We start from the raw sequence: 14495 nt of genomic DNA on the forward strand, positions 1-14495 counted from the left end.
GTTTCCAGTACTCCCACTCCTGGTATCAGGGCTCTCGACCAGCTCATTTCTTCACTCCAGCTCTTCCCTTCCCAACTACTTTAAAATGAAGTCCCTAACTCAACTTTCTTTCAAAAGGAGACAAATCAACATCAGAAATATGACAGAAGAGTTCCAGTTCTCACAGGAGAGCTAGTTTGCTAACCATGTTAGTAAGATAGCTGCTAAAAAAAAATATACACTTTAAGATAAGTAATTTAAAACAGCTGCAAGAAAGCCCACTAGGTCTTAAAATACTGATTTTAAATACTACGTAGAACACAATAACCTTTAAAATGTCATTAAAAATTCAAAGGAGTATTATTCAGCCATCAATGGATAATTTCAGTTAAAAGGGCTAAAGTGGCCTAGATAAGTCACATTTGTTATGAAAATATTACCAATATATCTGACAAAGTCACAAAACATGGTAAATACAACAAGCATTTACCACAAAGAATATGAGCCTCTTGCTCTTTGGTCTTAAAAGCCAATCCTCTCAAGTAGGTATTTAAGATATCCTCTCTTTCAGAATCTCTCATTTCCCCAAACTTCAAATGATAAAGGAGCTTGTACCTCAAAACGTTCATCTTCACAACGATAGATATGTTCTTCATACTGAGTTTTCTTGGAACTAACAAAGGTGGAGTCCTCAGACCAGGAAGGGAAGGAAACCCAGGTATCATTTAAAACCTTTGGGTAAAAGAAGAGACATTGAAACAAAAGTGTAATGAAATTTTCTGGTGATTAAGCTTTCTCAATTAAAAAAGACAAAACTTTAGGGGAGGGAAGAAACAGTTAACATTACACGTTTCACCCATGGCAAGTGAAACTGTAGCAAGTTTCACCTGTAGCAAGTTTAAAAAGACAGTTAGAAAAAGGTTCTCAATATAAGTACAAAACATTTTCTTTTGAAAAAAGACAGAAAAGGATTTTGATTTCTTCATTCGTACAAATTCTCCATTCCAGGTACCACTTCCTTCTGGAGGAAGCCGAGGACTCAGGGCTGATACCTTCCCTGGAAGGCCTTACCTCTTTACAGAGAGGAGTCCGTCCCGTACACTTGGGCTGCTGGTAACTCTTTGGTAGGGCTCGATAGCTGGAGCCCAACCGTTTACAAGAGGCATAATCTATCTCCATGGCAATGCCCTCTGTGGCCCGTTCTTTTGGAAAGGTTTCCAGATGTACAGACTCCTTATAGCCCAGAAAGTTTTTAAACCAATTAAACAATTCTGGGAATTTCCTAAAGAATCAAACCAAAAAACTGGTGAGCAATTAGAAGCATTATGCAGTAATGCTGAGGTATGACTACCACTATTTGATGTAGAGTCAGAACTCTGCTATCATTGGACAAATTCCAGTGACAATTATTACTTCTTGCCTAAGAAGAACTGCTTTTGAATACCTGGCTTCTCCTTTTCTTACAGAGTGCTCTAAGATCAGTTAAGGTGGTGATGCAAGAACTGTCCTGAAACAAGGCAATAACCAGCCATTCTTCTAATCAAGAATATTGTTTCAAAGTTCAGATAATTCTTTGGTTGTCAAAGTCAAGATTCTAGAACCCTGGGAGAGACTGGTCTATATAAAACATCCAACATTGGTCAGGGGATCAGGAGACCACTAGTCTTGGCCAATGTGCCCTCTACCAATCTTTTCATCTCCAAAGCTGAACTAGAAGACTTTGCAGAGGACTCTCTTAGCACTAACATTTTATGAGTCAACTGACCCACCACAATCAAATTAGTTTTGTCTATCATATACTCCCACAAACTAAATTTTATTTTACTTTCATATCATGCACCAGGGCCAAGCTCCTGACTCCACTTACCCCAGGAATGGAGAGACTAACTGCACAAGCTCCGCCCGAGAGATCACCTCCTGGTTAAAGATAACAAGACAGCGCAGGAAATTTTCATAGGCCTCTGCACTCCGCAGAGCCTTTCGGACCTTATGGAGACAACCGAAAGAAAAATAATTAAGTGAGAAATCAAGAGATCCAGGATCGCTTTTAAAAGACTGGGGAAACTTGAACTGTTATTTGATAATATTAAGAATCAATTTTGTTTTTTTTAGATGTGTTAATGCTTATGTTTGAAAAAAGGAGTCATTTAAAAAGGAAACTTAGGGACTTCCCTGATGGTCCAGTGGCTAAGACTCTGTGCTCCCAATGAAGGAAGACCAGGTTCGATTCCTGATCAGGGAACTAGATCCCACGTGCCACAACTAAGACCAGATGCAGCCAAATAAACAAATATTAAAAAAAGAAAGAAAACTTAGTACTTATGGGTGAAATAATATATTACATGAGACTTGTCTCCAAATAACCTGGGGTAGGCGAGAGTACACATGAAACAAGCCCAGCAGCTAGGAACTGAGACCTGCTGAGGCAGGATGACAGGTGCACGTGGGTCATTTCACCATTCTCTTTAATTTCACATGTTTAAAAATGCCTATAATAAAAATTCTGAAAAAAGAGATCCTGGAGTAAATAAGACATTTACTTCTCACAAGCCTGATTCTCTGAACCGTAAGAGTGTTGCCCAAGGTTTTGTTGCTTTGCCTAATGGATGTTTACAGAACTATTCAACACTCTTTTCAAACTCTGGTAATCCTGACTAATAACCTTTTAAAATAAGGTACTTTTGTTCTCTGACTTGATCTGTTTCCTTTCTTCATTTCTCCTTTCTTTAGAGTGCTGAGAATTTTAATAACCCAAAACACTAAGCATTTTCCTGAATTATCAAGCAAACTCCAGACTTTTTTAGTATGTCTAAGAAATAAGTACCTCGAAAACAACAACAACAACAACAAACACTATCCCTATTTTAAAAATTAACTGTTCAGTCCCCCACCCTCACCCTTTCCTTGCTATCTATTGGCTGTGACATGGACTTTTACAATTGCCTCAAAAGCAAGCACCAAGTGCCCAGGCAGCCCTCAGAAATTGGTTCAGATCAGAGCCATGGACTCAGGAGGCACCAATCATGGAGATGCTAAATGATTTGCCCTTTCACAAAAACCCAGAGGTGCAGGACTTTTCTGGTGGCTCAGTGGTAAAGAATCCGCCTGCCAGTGCAGGAAACATGGTTCGATCCACAATCTGGGAAGATCCCACATGCCTCAGAGAAACTAAGCCTGTGGGCCACAACTACTGAGTCCACGCACTCTGGGGCTAGTGCTCCAAAACAAGAGAGCCACGGCAATGAGAAGCCCGTGCATCGCAACTAGAGAGTAGCCCCTGCTCATAATTAAAGAAAAGCCCTCATGACAACAAAGACCCAGCACAACCAAAACTTAAAAAAAAAAAAAAAAAATCACCTGGGGAGCTTTGACAACATACAATTAAATCAGAATTCCCATGACCCAATATTTATACCACAAATAAGTTTCACAAGCAATCAGAAGGTTACAAATCATTTTAAGTCCTCGACAATTGGTGCACTGACATGCTTCACTATATACACCTGGGTATCTACAATAGGAGCGCAGTAGTTTTAGAGAGTAATATCATACACTTCTTTTATAGCTTTTTTCCACAAGGCAAATGCTATATTTTGCTGCAAACTATTTCACAAAATTAAAGCAAACAGTGTTACCATTTCTCTAGTTCTGCTAACAGTTCTCAAAGATGGCAAGGACCTACAATTTGAAATCTACGTTAGAAAGTAGAAAGTCCTAACCAGCTTGATGCCTCTAAAACAAAATCTTCTTGGGGACAAGGTGATTTTCTTTGGGCATTAGTAGCTAATATTAGGGGTCTTCCAATTTGATGCATTGTTTTTCAAAGTGATGCAGGGCTTCCCAGGCGGTGCTAGTGGTAAACAACCTGCATGCCAATACAGGAGGCATGAGAGACACGGGTTCAATCAAATCCACTTCATTTATTACTCACCTTATCAAAAAATAATGATTCCGTTCCTACACCATGCTTGCTGGCATCTGCCATAGAAGAATCTTTGAGGCTGAGCAGTTTAGGTTTCTTCTATAAAAAAGGAAAAATATAAACATGTAAGATTCAAAGAGAGGGTTTCTCTAGGCTTTTTGTTCTTTTCTGTTTTTGCTTTCTTGGCTGTGCCCCATAGTGGGATCTTTGTTCCCCAACCAGATACTGAACCTGGGCTTCCGGCAGTGAGAGGGCCGAATCCTAACCACTGAACTGCCAGGGAATCCCCTGAGTTTTATTATCATCTCTGTTCTAAGGTTCCATCCCTGACCACCACTGATTAATAATTCACAACAAATGAGAGAATTCAAGTCACTAACTTGCTTTACAAAAGATTTCTACTCATCTTCCCTATTTCTCAGATTGCCTGTCATTCCCCCCTAGAGGTTCACAGGTCATTCTACTTGCCAATAACTCTTTCCATAAATGGTCACAGCATTACTGCGATGTTAGAATTAATATCCTTATTTTTTTCTATGGGCTAAAAGTAACTTTATTAGGAACCAAATGCTATTGCTTTATCTTCCTAGCTGTGGAGGCAGAAGAGGCTATAAAAATATCTGGAATACACAGTAATCAATCTTTAACCTTTACCTTTAAATAGTTCAACTGAAAAAACCATGGGGGGGGAAAAAAAAGTTTATTTTCCTCACAGAAGGAATAACTACCTTGTCAGTAACATCCACTCAGACCAATTTAAGATTGCTCTTTTAAAGCAAATAAATGGGTCATACATAACTCCACGCAGAAAATTGACTATAAAGAAATGACCTCTCAACTGCCTGTGAAGAAATGCACAGTCCGGGAGAAGCAGCACATTTACCTTTGCCATTGGACTGCATTCTCTTAAGAGCCACAGCCTCTGCCTATACTGCCTAAGGAAAAGACAGACAGGGAATCCTAATCTCCCAATATAGGATTTCCACCTGCGGGTAATCAAGTGTGGGAGGAGACAAAGATTGGCACCTATCTGCTGACCTGATTCTTGCTACTTGTATTACTAAAACTCCTTACTAAAGGGAAGAAACATACACGATTACTATGTTCAGCTGGTTTCAAAGGGAGAAACCATTACAAACATGGAAAAATAGTTCAACAGCCCTTCAAAAGTGTCAGCACCTTACAGGTCACTCTTAGTGGGTATTTGCTTATTTACCAGTCACTTCTTACCAGAAGATATCCCACTAGCTTTTGTTCTTCTTTAAATTCTAAAGACTATCTACCTCTTCAACATCATATACAGCTTCATAATTCACTGAAGCAACATTCAATGCATACACAGAGCCCACTCCCTAGCACTGCTGCCCTACGTCAATGAGGGAGAGTGGGCTCAGCTTTCTGCAGGCAGATCATCAGGGTTTAAGTCACTAACAGGAGTTTAAGACCGCCTTCTGCTGCACCCCCAAGGTCCTTCCCTGGAGATTAAGATGATACAGATAAGATCTGGCAATCCAACAAAGAACCTTGGGCAGGACAGGCCTCTAGACCAAGGAGATCCCACAAAGCATTTGCACTTTACTCACAAGAGGACCTCAGAGACCACTGACTTATTTTGGAAACAGTTATCAATTTAATCAGCTTCTTTCTTAGTACAAGGCAGGACAAATTAAGTCTCAGAAACCCTTGGCAGGAAACAAAGAAATAGATGAGAGCTAATAACAAAGAAGGGAGTAACTATAAAGAAAACCTGTAAGAACTCAAAAGTAATCGGAGCAATTAGTACTCTAACATTCCTTCACAGGGCCAGATAAAAAGCTTCGCACTGAGTTTATGTGACATACACCAACTAACTTCAAATATCCAGGATCCAAGTGTCAGCCTTGCACACTGTCTGCTACTACCGTTCCTGAAAGTCACAACGAGCAGTTGTGCCCTCCTCACCTTCACTGGAGGGGTGGCCCCTGTTCCAGAGTGCCTGCGAATCTGGCAGCCATTCTGGCTGGGCCTCTGTGGCTTGTTGTTCAGCTGAGGTTTCTTCACCGTGCCTCCGTGGTCATTTCTCACGGAATCGACCTTCTCAGCAGTTGTTTTGCTTAAAAGCTAATTAAGAACACATGAAAGAGATGAGTGCTCTTATAAAAGCAAGTTATCATTTCGAAAAAGTCTCCTTCTGATTCCAGCTTCCTAACATCACAACCATTCTCAATTGGGTAGTTCTTCTAAATAACTTACCACAGAGCTGTTGGCATCTGGTAGGAACTGTCCAAATTCTGACAACAGATCTTCCTGATTTTTAAAAAGACGAGCCACCTGGGCATACACCTCCTGCTCAGTCAACGCTGGAGTGTAGTTTCCTCCAGCTTCCTTGGCATTTCGCTGCTCTTTCTGATAGGAAATTGCAAATGGGAAGAGATCATATTAAAGGGGCACTGTTTTGAATGACTTGCTTTTGCACACCTTCTGAGATGTCTGGCTTTGTATGTTATCTATTTGGACCGCAGTTAGGAGGAAAGTCTATGTTCTTAGCACTTGTTTTTGGCTTCAAGCTTTGAAGTTGAGAAAGGAGTGGAAGATGGTGGCTGACAATTCCTTTCGAAAACCAGGGCAGTATATGTGAATGCTCAGGGGACCACTACCGACTGATAAAACACAAAATATTAGAGAAATTTCTCCTTCTATATTGTACTTTAACTATATTACACAAATCATTCTTTAAACTTTCAGATAAACAGCACTGTTTCACAGAGCAGTGACTTTAAAAATCCTAACTGGCTGCTACAAGGCAATTAAAGTCAGGTAAATCAAACTGGCTTTACAAACTCACATCACAATTTCTAACTGGTTAACTACCAGTAAGAATTAGTGGACACAACTGTGTCCAGAATAACTAGTTCTTCTCAGACTAGTTGTTCCCAGAAGGCAACCTGGTTAAGACAGGCTGGAAGGGCAACTGTCTTACCTGATATGTGTGCAAAATCTCCAGGAACGCTTTGTAGATGTCTGGTTGGCCCTGGAACCTGTTCTTGATCTTATTAACATAGTTGATGGCATGGTTAAACTCCACAGGCTGATTGTTCTGCAAGGGCGGGGCTGTTCCCAACGAGATTGTCACTGGTGTATGAGGCTGGACAGGTGGAGAACGTGGGGATGCGTATGGTGGGAGTGGGGGAGTCTGCTGACTGGCTGGAGTATGTGCTTGTAGTTGGGAAGGCTAAAAAGAAAAAAGTCTTTATTCTCCTCAGGAATACAGATGGTTTAACACAGGAAAGAAAGTTCAAAGTAAAGAGAAACAAGGTGTCTGATTAACATATATACTTTATTCACTCTGGCTAGGCCATCTTAGCCCAGCTCAGATCACACTGAGCAGGGGTGGCAAGAGCAGAGGGTTCACACATTCTAATACAAAAATTCCAGCCTTAAGTTTTCTAAACACAATCTTAAAAGTGGGCGACATCTCCAATTACAGGGAAGAATTTTCATACGTAATTTTTAAGCTTACTTGCTCAACAGGTGCAAACAGAATAGGAAAAAACCTTATTCTACATAGATCTTTAATGTCAAAAAAGACAATTCAATTGCTGCAGTTAACCCCACATAAAGTCTTCTAAACCAACTCTGCCCAACAGACTCTCTGAGGTGATGGAAATGTTCTTTATTTGCATTATTTTGCACAATAGCCACTAGCCACACGAAACCAGTGAGCACTTGAAATGTAGCTGGTGCAACTGAAAAACTAAATTTATTTTAATTAATTTAAATTTAAATATAGCCATATGTGACTAATGGCTACTGTATCAGTAGAGTTCTATACTAAGAACACCTCATCATCATCAAGATCTTCTGCTTAGCTTGGCATGGTCTAATCTGGTAAACAGAGTAACTTTTGTAAAATGATGACCATGCAGAAAACAGTGTAAGCTGACTATTTCTGCCTGTGTTATCAAAGTACTATTACACAAAGCTGTCACTTCTTGGGATGCTCATGGGTTCAAACAGCAGAAGTTGGGGGCAAGAGAGTCCATGTACGTTGCCGATGTGTAGACTTAAATAGATATATAACTACGTGGTGTGTAAATGTGAGCCACTTTATAGGAATGTGACTTGCATCTTCTCTGATGAAATTTAAACTTGTGTTATCTACCTAAGCCTTATATACGAAGGGAAAATGTCAAAGGAGGGTTCTTTCTAGGGATGCATTTCACATGGTGCAGAGTTTTCCAAGTGCTCACCTTGCTGACTTTGGCAGGTGGGGGCTGAGGAGCTGGCTGGGCAGGTGCTGGGGCTGACTGGGCTGAAGGCTGGGAAGGATGCTGGGGTGGTGGCTGAGGCTGGGGCTGGATGCCATGGGTTGGGATCTGATGAACCTGGCCAGGAGTTGTCACATTCACCATGTCATTGGTTTGCACCTCAATCTTGTAGCCAGGGGGCAAGAAGGTATTGAAGCCCATGATCAGGTCAGGGTGGCCTTTGAACAGCTGGGACACGCGACTAATCACTCCTGGAGTGTCGATGCTAATTAAAAAAAAAGAAAAGAAACACAAATATTAAAGTGGCAAGCCTGACAAAGCACTCTGGCAAGACAAAATTCACATTCCACTAGGTTCTCTACACAGGAAAATAAAAATCAACCTGAATATTACAAAATTAACCACACCCAAAGACCTCTGAAATTCAAAGCCATTTATCTTCATAACCAAAGAGGCTTGGTCAAAATTTTAAACAGAACAGACATTCAAGCATGCTACCAGTCCTATCAAGCAGATACCCAGGCAGTAAGTCTTCAACTCCAATTGCCATGCAAGACCCAACCCCTGATACACCAGTATAAATCATCATGTATCTATATACATTGTTCAGATGAGTTACTCTTTTATAATAGTGAACCACGCCAGAATATTAGGGTATCTTAAGCTAATCCAAAAAGCAAGTAGCCTAATCATTACCAGTTTACTTCCCTGACTGAGATTAAGTACTAAGAAAAATTTATCAGTATGCAAAAAATAAAGGTGTTGGGCCTTTAATTTTTATACAATATATAAAACAAAAACATGACCCATGGAAATAAAAGCACAACTCCCTCCAAAGAGCCCTTTATCATTCAGCGGATGAGAATAAGCTATATCCTCCTTCCAGAACCAACATAACAAGCAAAATTCTCGAGTACAACCACATGTATCTTTTACCTCTGAGATTTAAACTCCTTCATGATGTCAAGGAAGTCATTGTAGACCTGAGGCTGACTACCAAACTGCAGCTTCACTTGGTCAAGGTAGGACAGTGCATCCTCCACCTGAGGCAGGGACAAATCTCAAGGTTATTAAGAGAAAAGCCAGCCAAGAATTACTTCTAAAAGACTGATTTATACCTAAATAAAATCAGCATATTAAATGAAATAGAAACATATAGTAAACATACATTAAAAACACTAAAAATTAATATGTGTACCAGTAATATAACTCAAGCTTAAAATTAAAATTAACTCATAAAATCTGTAACCTTGCTTTGAATAGTTTTGCATAGAATTATTAGTGAAGGATAATCACATCCATATGTCATTCACTTATTCATTCATTTATTCATTTCACAAATATTTACTAAGAAGCAACAACAGATGCTAGGCCAGGCCCAACGTGAGGTCCCAAGGAATTAATGACAAACAAGCCACGGTATGCCCTGCTGTACAGAAGTTCATTCCACATCCAGTTGGGAGTCATAACACAGTGGGCAAGTGGGCAGTCACCAAATGCCCAGAGAGCACATGGGAAGGGCACCCCTCCACACACAAGAAAATAAACCAATCAACCAACCTATGGGGACATACCGGAGGGCTTCCTTAATAAATGGTGTCTAAACTGAGTCTTATGGATGAGTACAAGTTAGCAAAAATGAAGACCCATGAAGAAAGTCAGAGGAAGCAGCAAGGGCAAAACTGCAGACGGGACACCATCTGGTATATGTGGAAATGTGAAAACAGTTTAGTTTGGCTAGAGGATCTGTGGTGAAAAGAAGAAATGGTGGTAGGAAGAATGATAAGAGATAACACAGGAGACAATGCAAGATCTAGATTCTGAAAGGATCTTGTTAGAAAGCAATTCAGATTTTTATCATCTGCACTTTAGTGTATCAATTTGGCTACAGTGTTGAGAACGAGTTGGTGCAGGAAAAATAGACGATGAAGAGGAGGTAGGAAAACCAGTCATGCTATAAGATTAACTGATGTGTGAACAGGAGTGGCATAAATTATAGTACTGACCAAACAAAAAGAGAGAACTGGACAGATTCAAAAGCTTTTTAGGAGACAGAAGTGACAGGGTTTTGGAGCTGACTGACTGTACATGGAAGATAAGGCAGAGAGGGCATTCACTAAATTATATACCATGTGGGCATTCACAAAGAGGAACAAGTTTGAAGGGCTACAAAGTTACAAGTGTGATCTAGGATAACTTAAGTTTTAGTTACTCAGGAGATATCTAAGGGAACTGCCCACTAGGTGTATCCTACATACTCTGGGATTATTTTTAATTCTATAACATCAAGTTTAGTAAAGTTTCACAAGTAAACATCTGATTTGACAAGCACTACTCTGGTGACATATTGTGAAACAGAATCTTTATGATCAAATAGGCCATTAAAGAGCAGCAGGTCAAGAGTTGCCCCAACTTCCACTTATAGCCATGGTTAATGAGAGCATTTGTGCTGCCAGAGCACAGTGTGTATACCTGGTCAATACCAACTCATTGGAGGTTGGTCTTTTGGTACTTTATAAATAACATGACAATTTTTGTTGAAATTCAATATTCACAATTTTCCATATTGAAATGTTTCATTAGTGACCAAATTGATGGAACCTAAAACTCAGTAAGTTTGCAGAAGGGAAAGACTTTGGAAGATAATGAAGAATAGTATTTACAGTCACAACAGAAGAGTTATCAAAAATAAACATACAAAAAATCAGAAACAAAAACAAGCACCCTATGGTGTAATATAATAAATACACAGAGAGCAAAAATGCTGAAACCTGAAGAAGGAAAGTATATGTGATGTATGTGTGTCTGGAAGAAAAAGGTACAGGTCATAATGAACCACTGTTTAAAAATTAGTATAGCACAACTCTTTTATAAAAGCATGTATACAGTTCTAGAAATCATTACTTAGAAGAACACAACTTGGAACAAATCATTTGAAAGCTACAGGTTTAAGGAGGCATGTGGGGAAGGTCTCAGATTCTGCTGATGCATCTTCCTGGCTCACTTCAACAGGCATTTATTAGTAAAGTCCCCAACCTCCTGAAGTTCACAATCTTGTTGGGGAGACAAGCAAACAACTGTAAAGAGAACTTGCTAAATATGTGCCAAATATGTATGCTGCTGGCATTCAACAAATAACTAAATCACACCAAGCATGTCTCAAATTATTCAAATCTTCCTTGTCATCAATCTGCCAAAGACAAAGAAGAAAGTATAGACAATGTTGAAGTATGAAATAAGCTAAGAGTTCTCACTGAACATTTCCTTATTATAGAATATAAATGGTTTATTGAAGTTGGTTCAAATGCTTGTAAAACATTTTAAGACTGACCCCAAAATGGCAAGCAATATGAGAATATTAAATGAAATTACATGGAGGCACAAGAAACCATTTTACCTCTCCTTGTTAGAAAGGAAATTCAACAAGTTATTATGTTCAGGAATCACATTCAGGAGCTTGTAACTAAGAGAACAGAGCAAGAACACCTAACTGGACCTGTGACTCACTCTATAACCCCAACTCTAAAGCCCTTTCTTGCTTCCTTGACAGCACCTGTAAAACATACAAAGCACACTCTATATACTCATAGCCAAGTGAGGAAGGAGAATAAAATAGGTGCTATGCTTTGACAGGGCTGACTGGAAAAAGGATACAGAAATAAATATATATTTTTTGTTAGTTTAATAAGTAAGTTATAGGTGCTTTTGCAACATTAAGGTATTAATTGCTGAATACAATATTAATATGGAATTTAGTCACACCAAACCAACTTAAACATTTTTTTCAGGACTCAGTGAAGTGCTAAGTCTGTAACAATAATACATTTTTGTATACAGCCACCACTCTACAAACAGAGAGTAAAAATGTTTTAAGGAAAACATTGATATAGCTTATAAATATTTTCCCAAAGACAGAGCCCAGAGTAAAGTTCCAGGCCCAGATAATTTCTACTCTCTTTAGGACTATGTTTATGCATAGTCAACTCGTAATGACTTAAGCTAATATACAGAGTAAATTTCACAAAATCCCTCTATATAGCTTAGCTTTGGTGTGCTTTTATTTATGCAACATTTAATTTCTTTAGGCCAATGTTAAAGTTCTTGAGAACCCAAACAATGAGGGCAGGAGTCAGGGAGAACTAGATTAAGTACCAAAAAATGAGAGAGATGAAATATCTGCTACACATGATGTGTCTTTTAAGGGTACATTGTTCATTCCTACTTGCAAGCTACTTGATATAATTACAATTGTATGACCAAATAAAGATCCAACATCTTATCTCTTTATAGGTCTTCAGTTTTATACTTCTTGCAGTTGATTTCAAATTTTATATAAAAACTAGGGGAAAAAAAAGAAATCTGGAAAACTTACTACCATAATCACACATTTGGAAAAGTAAGCCTCAAGTAAACAGAGAGAGAAGGTTAGCTGGAAATGAAAGTTTCATTTCTCCACAGATGCCTCATGAATTTCAAAGTGTTGAAAACCTACAGTAGATCTATACCCGGTAGATCAGATGAAAACACTGACTTTTTATTTACAACGATAGCCTTTCCCAAACTTCATAATGGTTTCCCCAAAGGAGCATGTGATTTACTAAGGATGGACTTGATGATGCTAGCCAATTCAGCTAGTCATAAAGAATAAGATTAAACCATAATACTTGGCTCCATTTACCATACAGGACTGTAGTCAACCATGTGTATGTTAATAAAACCTTATTCCATGCTAAGAACTAAAGAGTTCAAAAGCAGGCATCCAAAAAATGGACATTATTTCATATGAAAATAGCTCCTCAATCCTGGAACGTTTGAACACCACACATTCATCCCCAAAACATCTCTTGAGTGTATTCTCTGGATCAGGCACAAGGTGCTAAGACAGGAAATATAAATAGGTTTCAAAACAAAAACAAAGGAAGACTTCTTGTCATTCACCCCCCGGCCTACTGTGAACAGCTGTAACACCACTAGTAACAAGCTGAAGCCAATGTTGCCTGCTAAGAGAGAAATGGAAGGGGCAGAACACCACCTTGAGTCTCTGAAACTGCTGCTGTCCCTGCACTGGTGCAACTGGTGGAGCTGGATGAGCGTGGCTCTGGACCACCTGGCCTCCGTGGGGCTGCACAGCAGTGGGGTGATGATGGCTGCTATGCACCGCTGCGATGGTGGGCCCATGACTGCTAGAGCTCTGCGGCACTGCTGAAACCTAGAACGGACAAAACACTGATGAGAAGCTTCAAGGCCTGTGCATTCTTCCCCAAATGCCTCTAACGAACACACACACAGAAAAGATTACCAGAAACCCAAATTTCCCACAAAAGGGAATTGGTGAAAAAATTATAGCCCACCCATCTTATAGCAGAATTCTACAGCTATTAAAAATTATATAGCTTGGTATATCTCAAACTATCTGTGGCAAAGGACCAGTTTTTCTTGTTTCTTAAGTTCCGATTCTTCATGGACTACTACTTTTATGAAATACAATAAAAATGAATTACTATATATAATGTGAGATAAAAATACATAAGCCCCTATTTTTTATTACAAGGTTCTACAGACACAAAATTACAATGTCCAATTACTAAAGAAGTTTCTAAACACTCCATTTCTGTACTTATCTCATTACAGACTAGTATGAAAGTATTCACATCAACCATCTGTGGACTACAGTTTGAATACCACTGATAGAGAGGCAAATATTTTAACACTTAAAAATGTTCACAATCCATAAACTGAATGTATTCATGTGTTGCATATGGATTTAAACTTTTAAATAATTTTTTAAAGCACATTACACAAGGCAGTATATATAATATACTAAGGATAAATTAGGAGTTTGGAATTAACATATACACATACAAGCGCAGAAGAATTGATGCTTTTGAACTGTGGTGTTGGAGAAGACTCTTGAGAGTGTCTTGGACTGCAAGGAGATCCAACCAGTCCATTCTGAAGGAGATCAACCCTGGGATTTCTTTGGAAGGAATGATGCTAAAGCTGAAACTCCAGTACTTTGGCCACCTCATGAAAAGAGTTGACTCATTGGAAAAGACTCTGACGCTGGGAGGGATTGGGGGCAGGAGGAGAAGGGGACGACAGAGGATGAGATGGCTGGATGGAATCACTGACTCGATGGACGTGAGTCTGAGTGAACTCCGGGAGTTGGTGATGGACAGGGAGGCCTGGCGTGCTGCGATTCATGGGGTCACAGAGTCAGACACGACTGAGCGACTGATCTGATCTGATATATAAATCAGATAACCAACAAAGACCTACTGTATAGCACAGGGGACTATACTCAGCATCTGGTAATAAACTGTAATGGAAAAGAATCCTGTACACAC

The 14495-nt window shown here is 39.3% G+C and overlaps 1 protein-coding gene across 6 annotated transcripts in view; it reads right to left on the reverse strand.

Moving 5' to 3' along the window:
• SIN3A (SIN3 transcription regulator family member A) overlaps positions 1-14495 on the reverse strand; it is a 66837-nt gene that overhangs the window by 26755 nt on the left and 25587 nt on the right. For 5 of the 6 annotated variants that reach the window (XM_086363877.1, XM_086363880.1, XM_086363878.1 and 2 more), the window contains exons 3-12: positions 13181-13357; positions 9085-9191; positions 8131-8413; positions 6861-7112; positions 6134-6286; positions 5843-6001; positions 3911-4000; positions 1847-1965; positions 1051-1261; positions 595-711 (exon numbers count right to left, since the gene is read on the reverse strand). In XM_086363877.1, the coding sequence (XP_086220003.1) occupies positions 595-711; positions 1051-1261; positions 1847-1965; positions 3911-4000; positions 5843-6001; positions 6134-6286; positions 6861-7112; positions 8131-8413; positions 9085-9191; positions 13181-13357 (1668 nt within the window). Of the gene's footprint in view, positions 1-594; positions 712-1050; positions 1262-1846; positions 1966-3910; positions 4001-4784; positions 4915-5842; positions 6002-6133; positions 6287-6860; positions 7113-8130; positions 8414-9084; positions 9192-13180; positions 13358-14495 lie in introns of those variants that run through there. The other variant, XM_086363881.1, reaches the window with a different exon arrangement.

This window comes from Bos grunniens, chromosome 21 (genome assembly GCF_055505025.1).
Source record: "Bos grunniens cultivar Pamir isolate PY7600 chromosome 21, Bosgru_T2T1.0, whole genome shotgun sequence".
Lineage (NCBI taxonomy): Eukaryota > Metazoa > Chordata > Mammalia > Artiodactyla > Bovidae > Bos > Bos grunniens.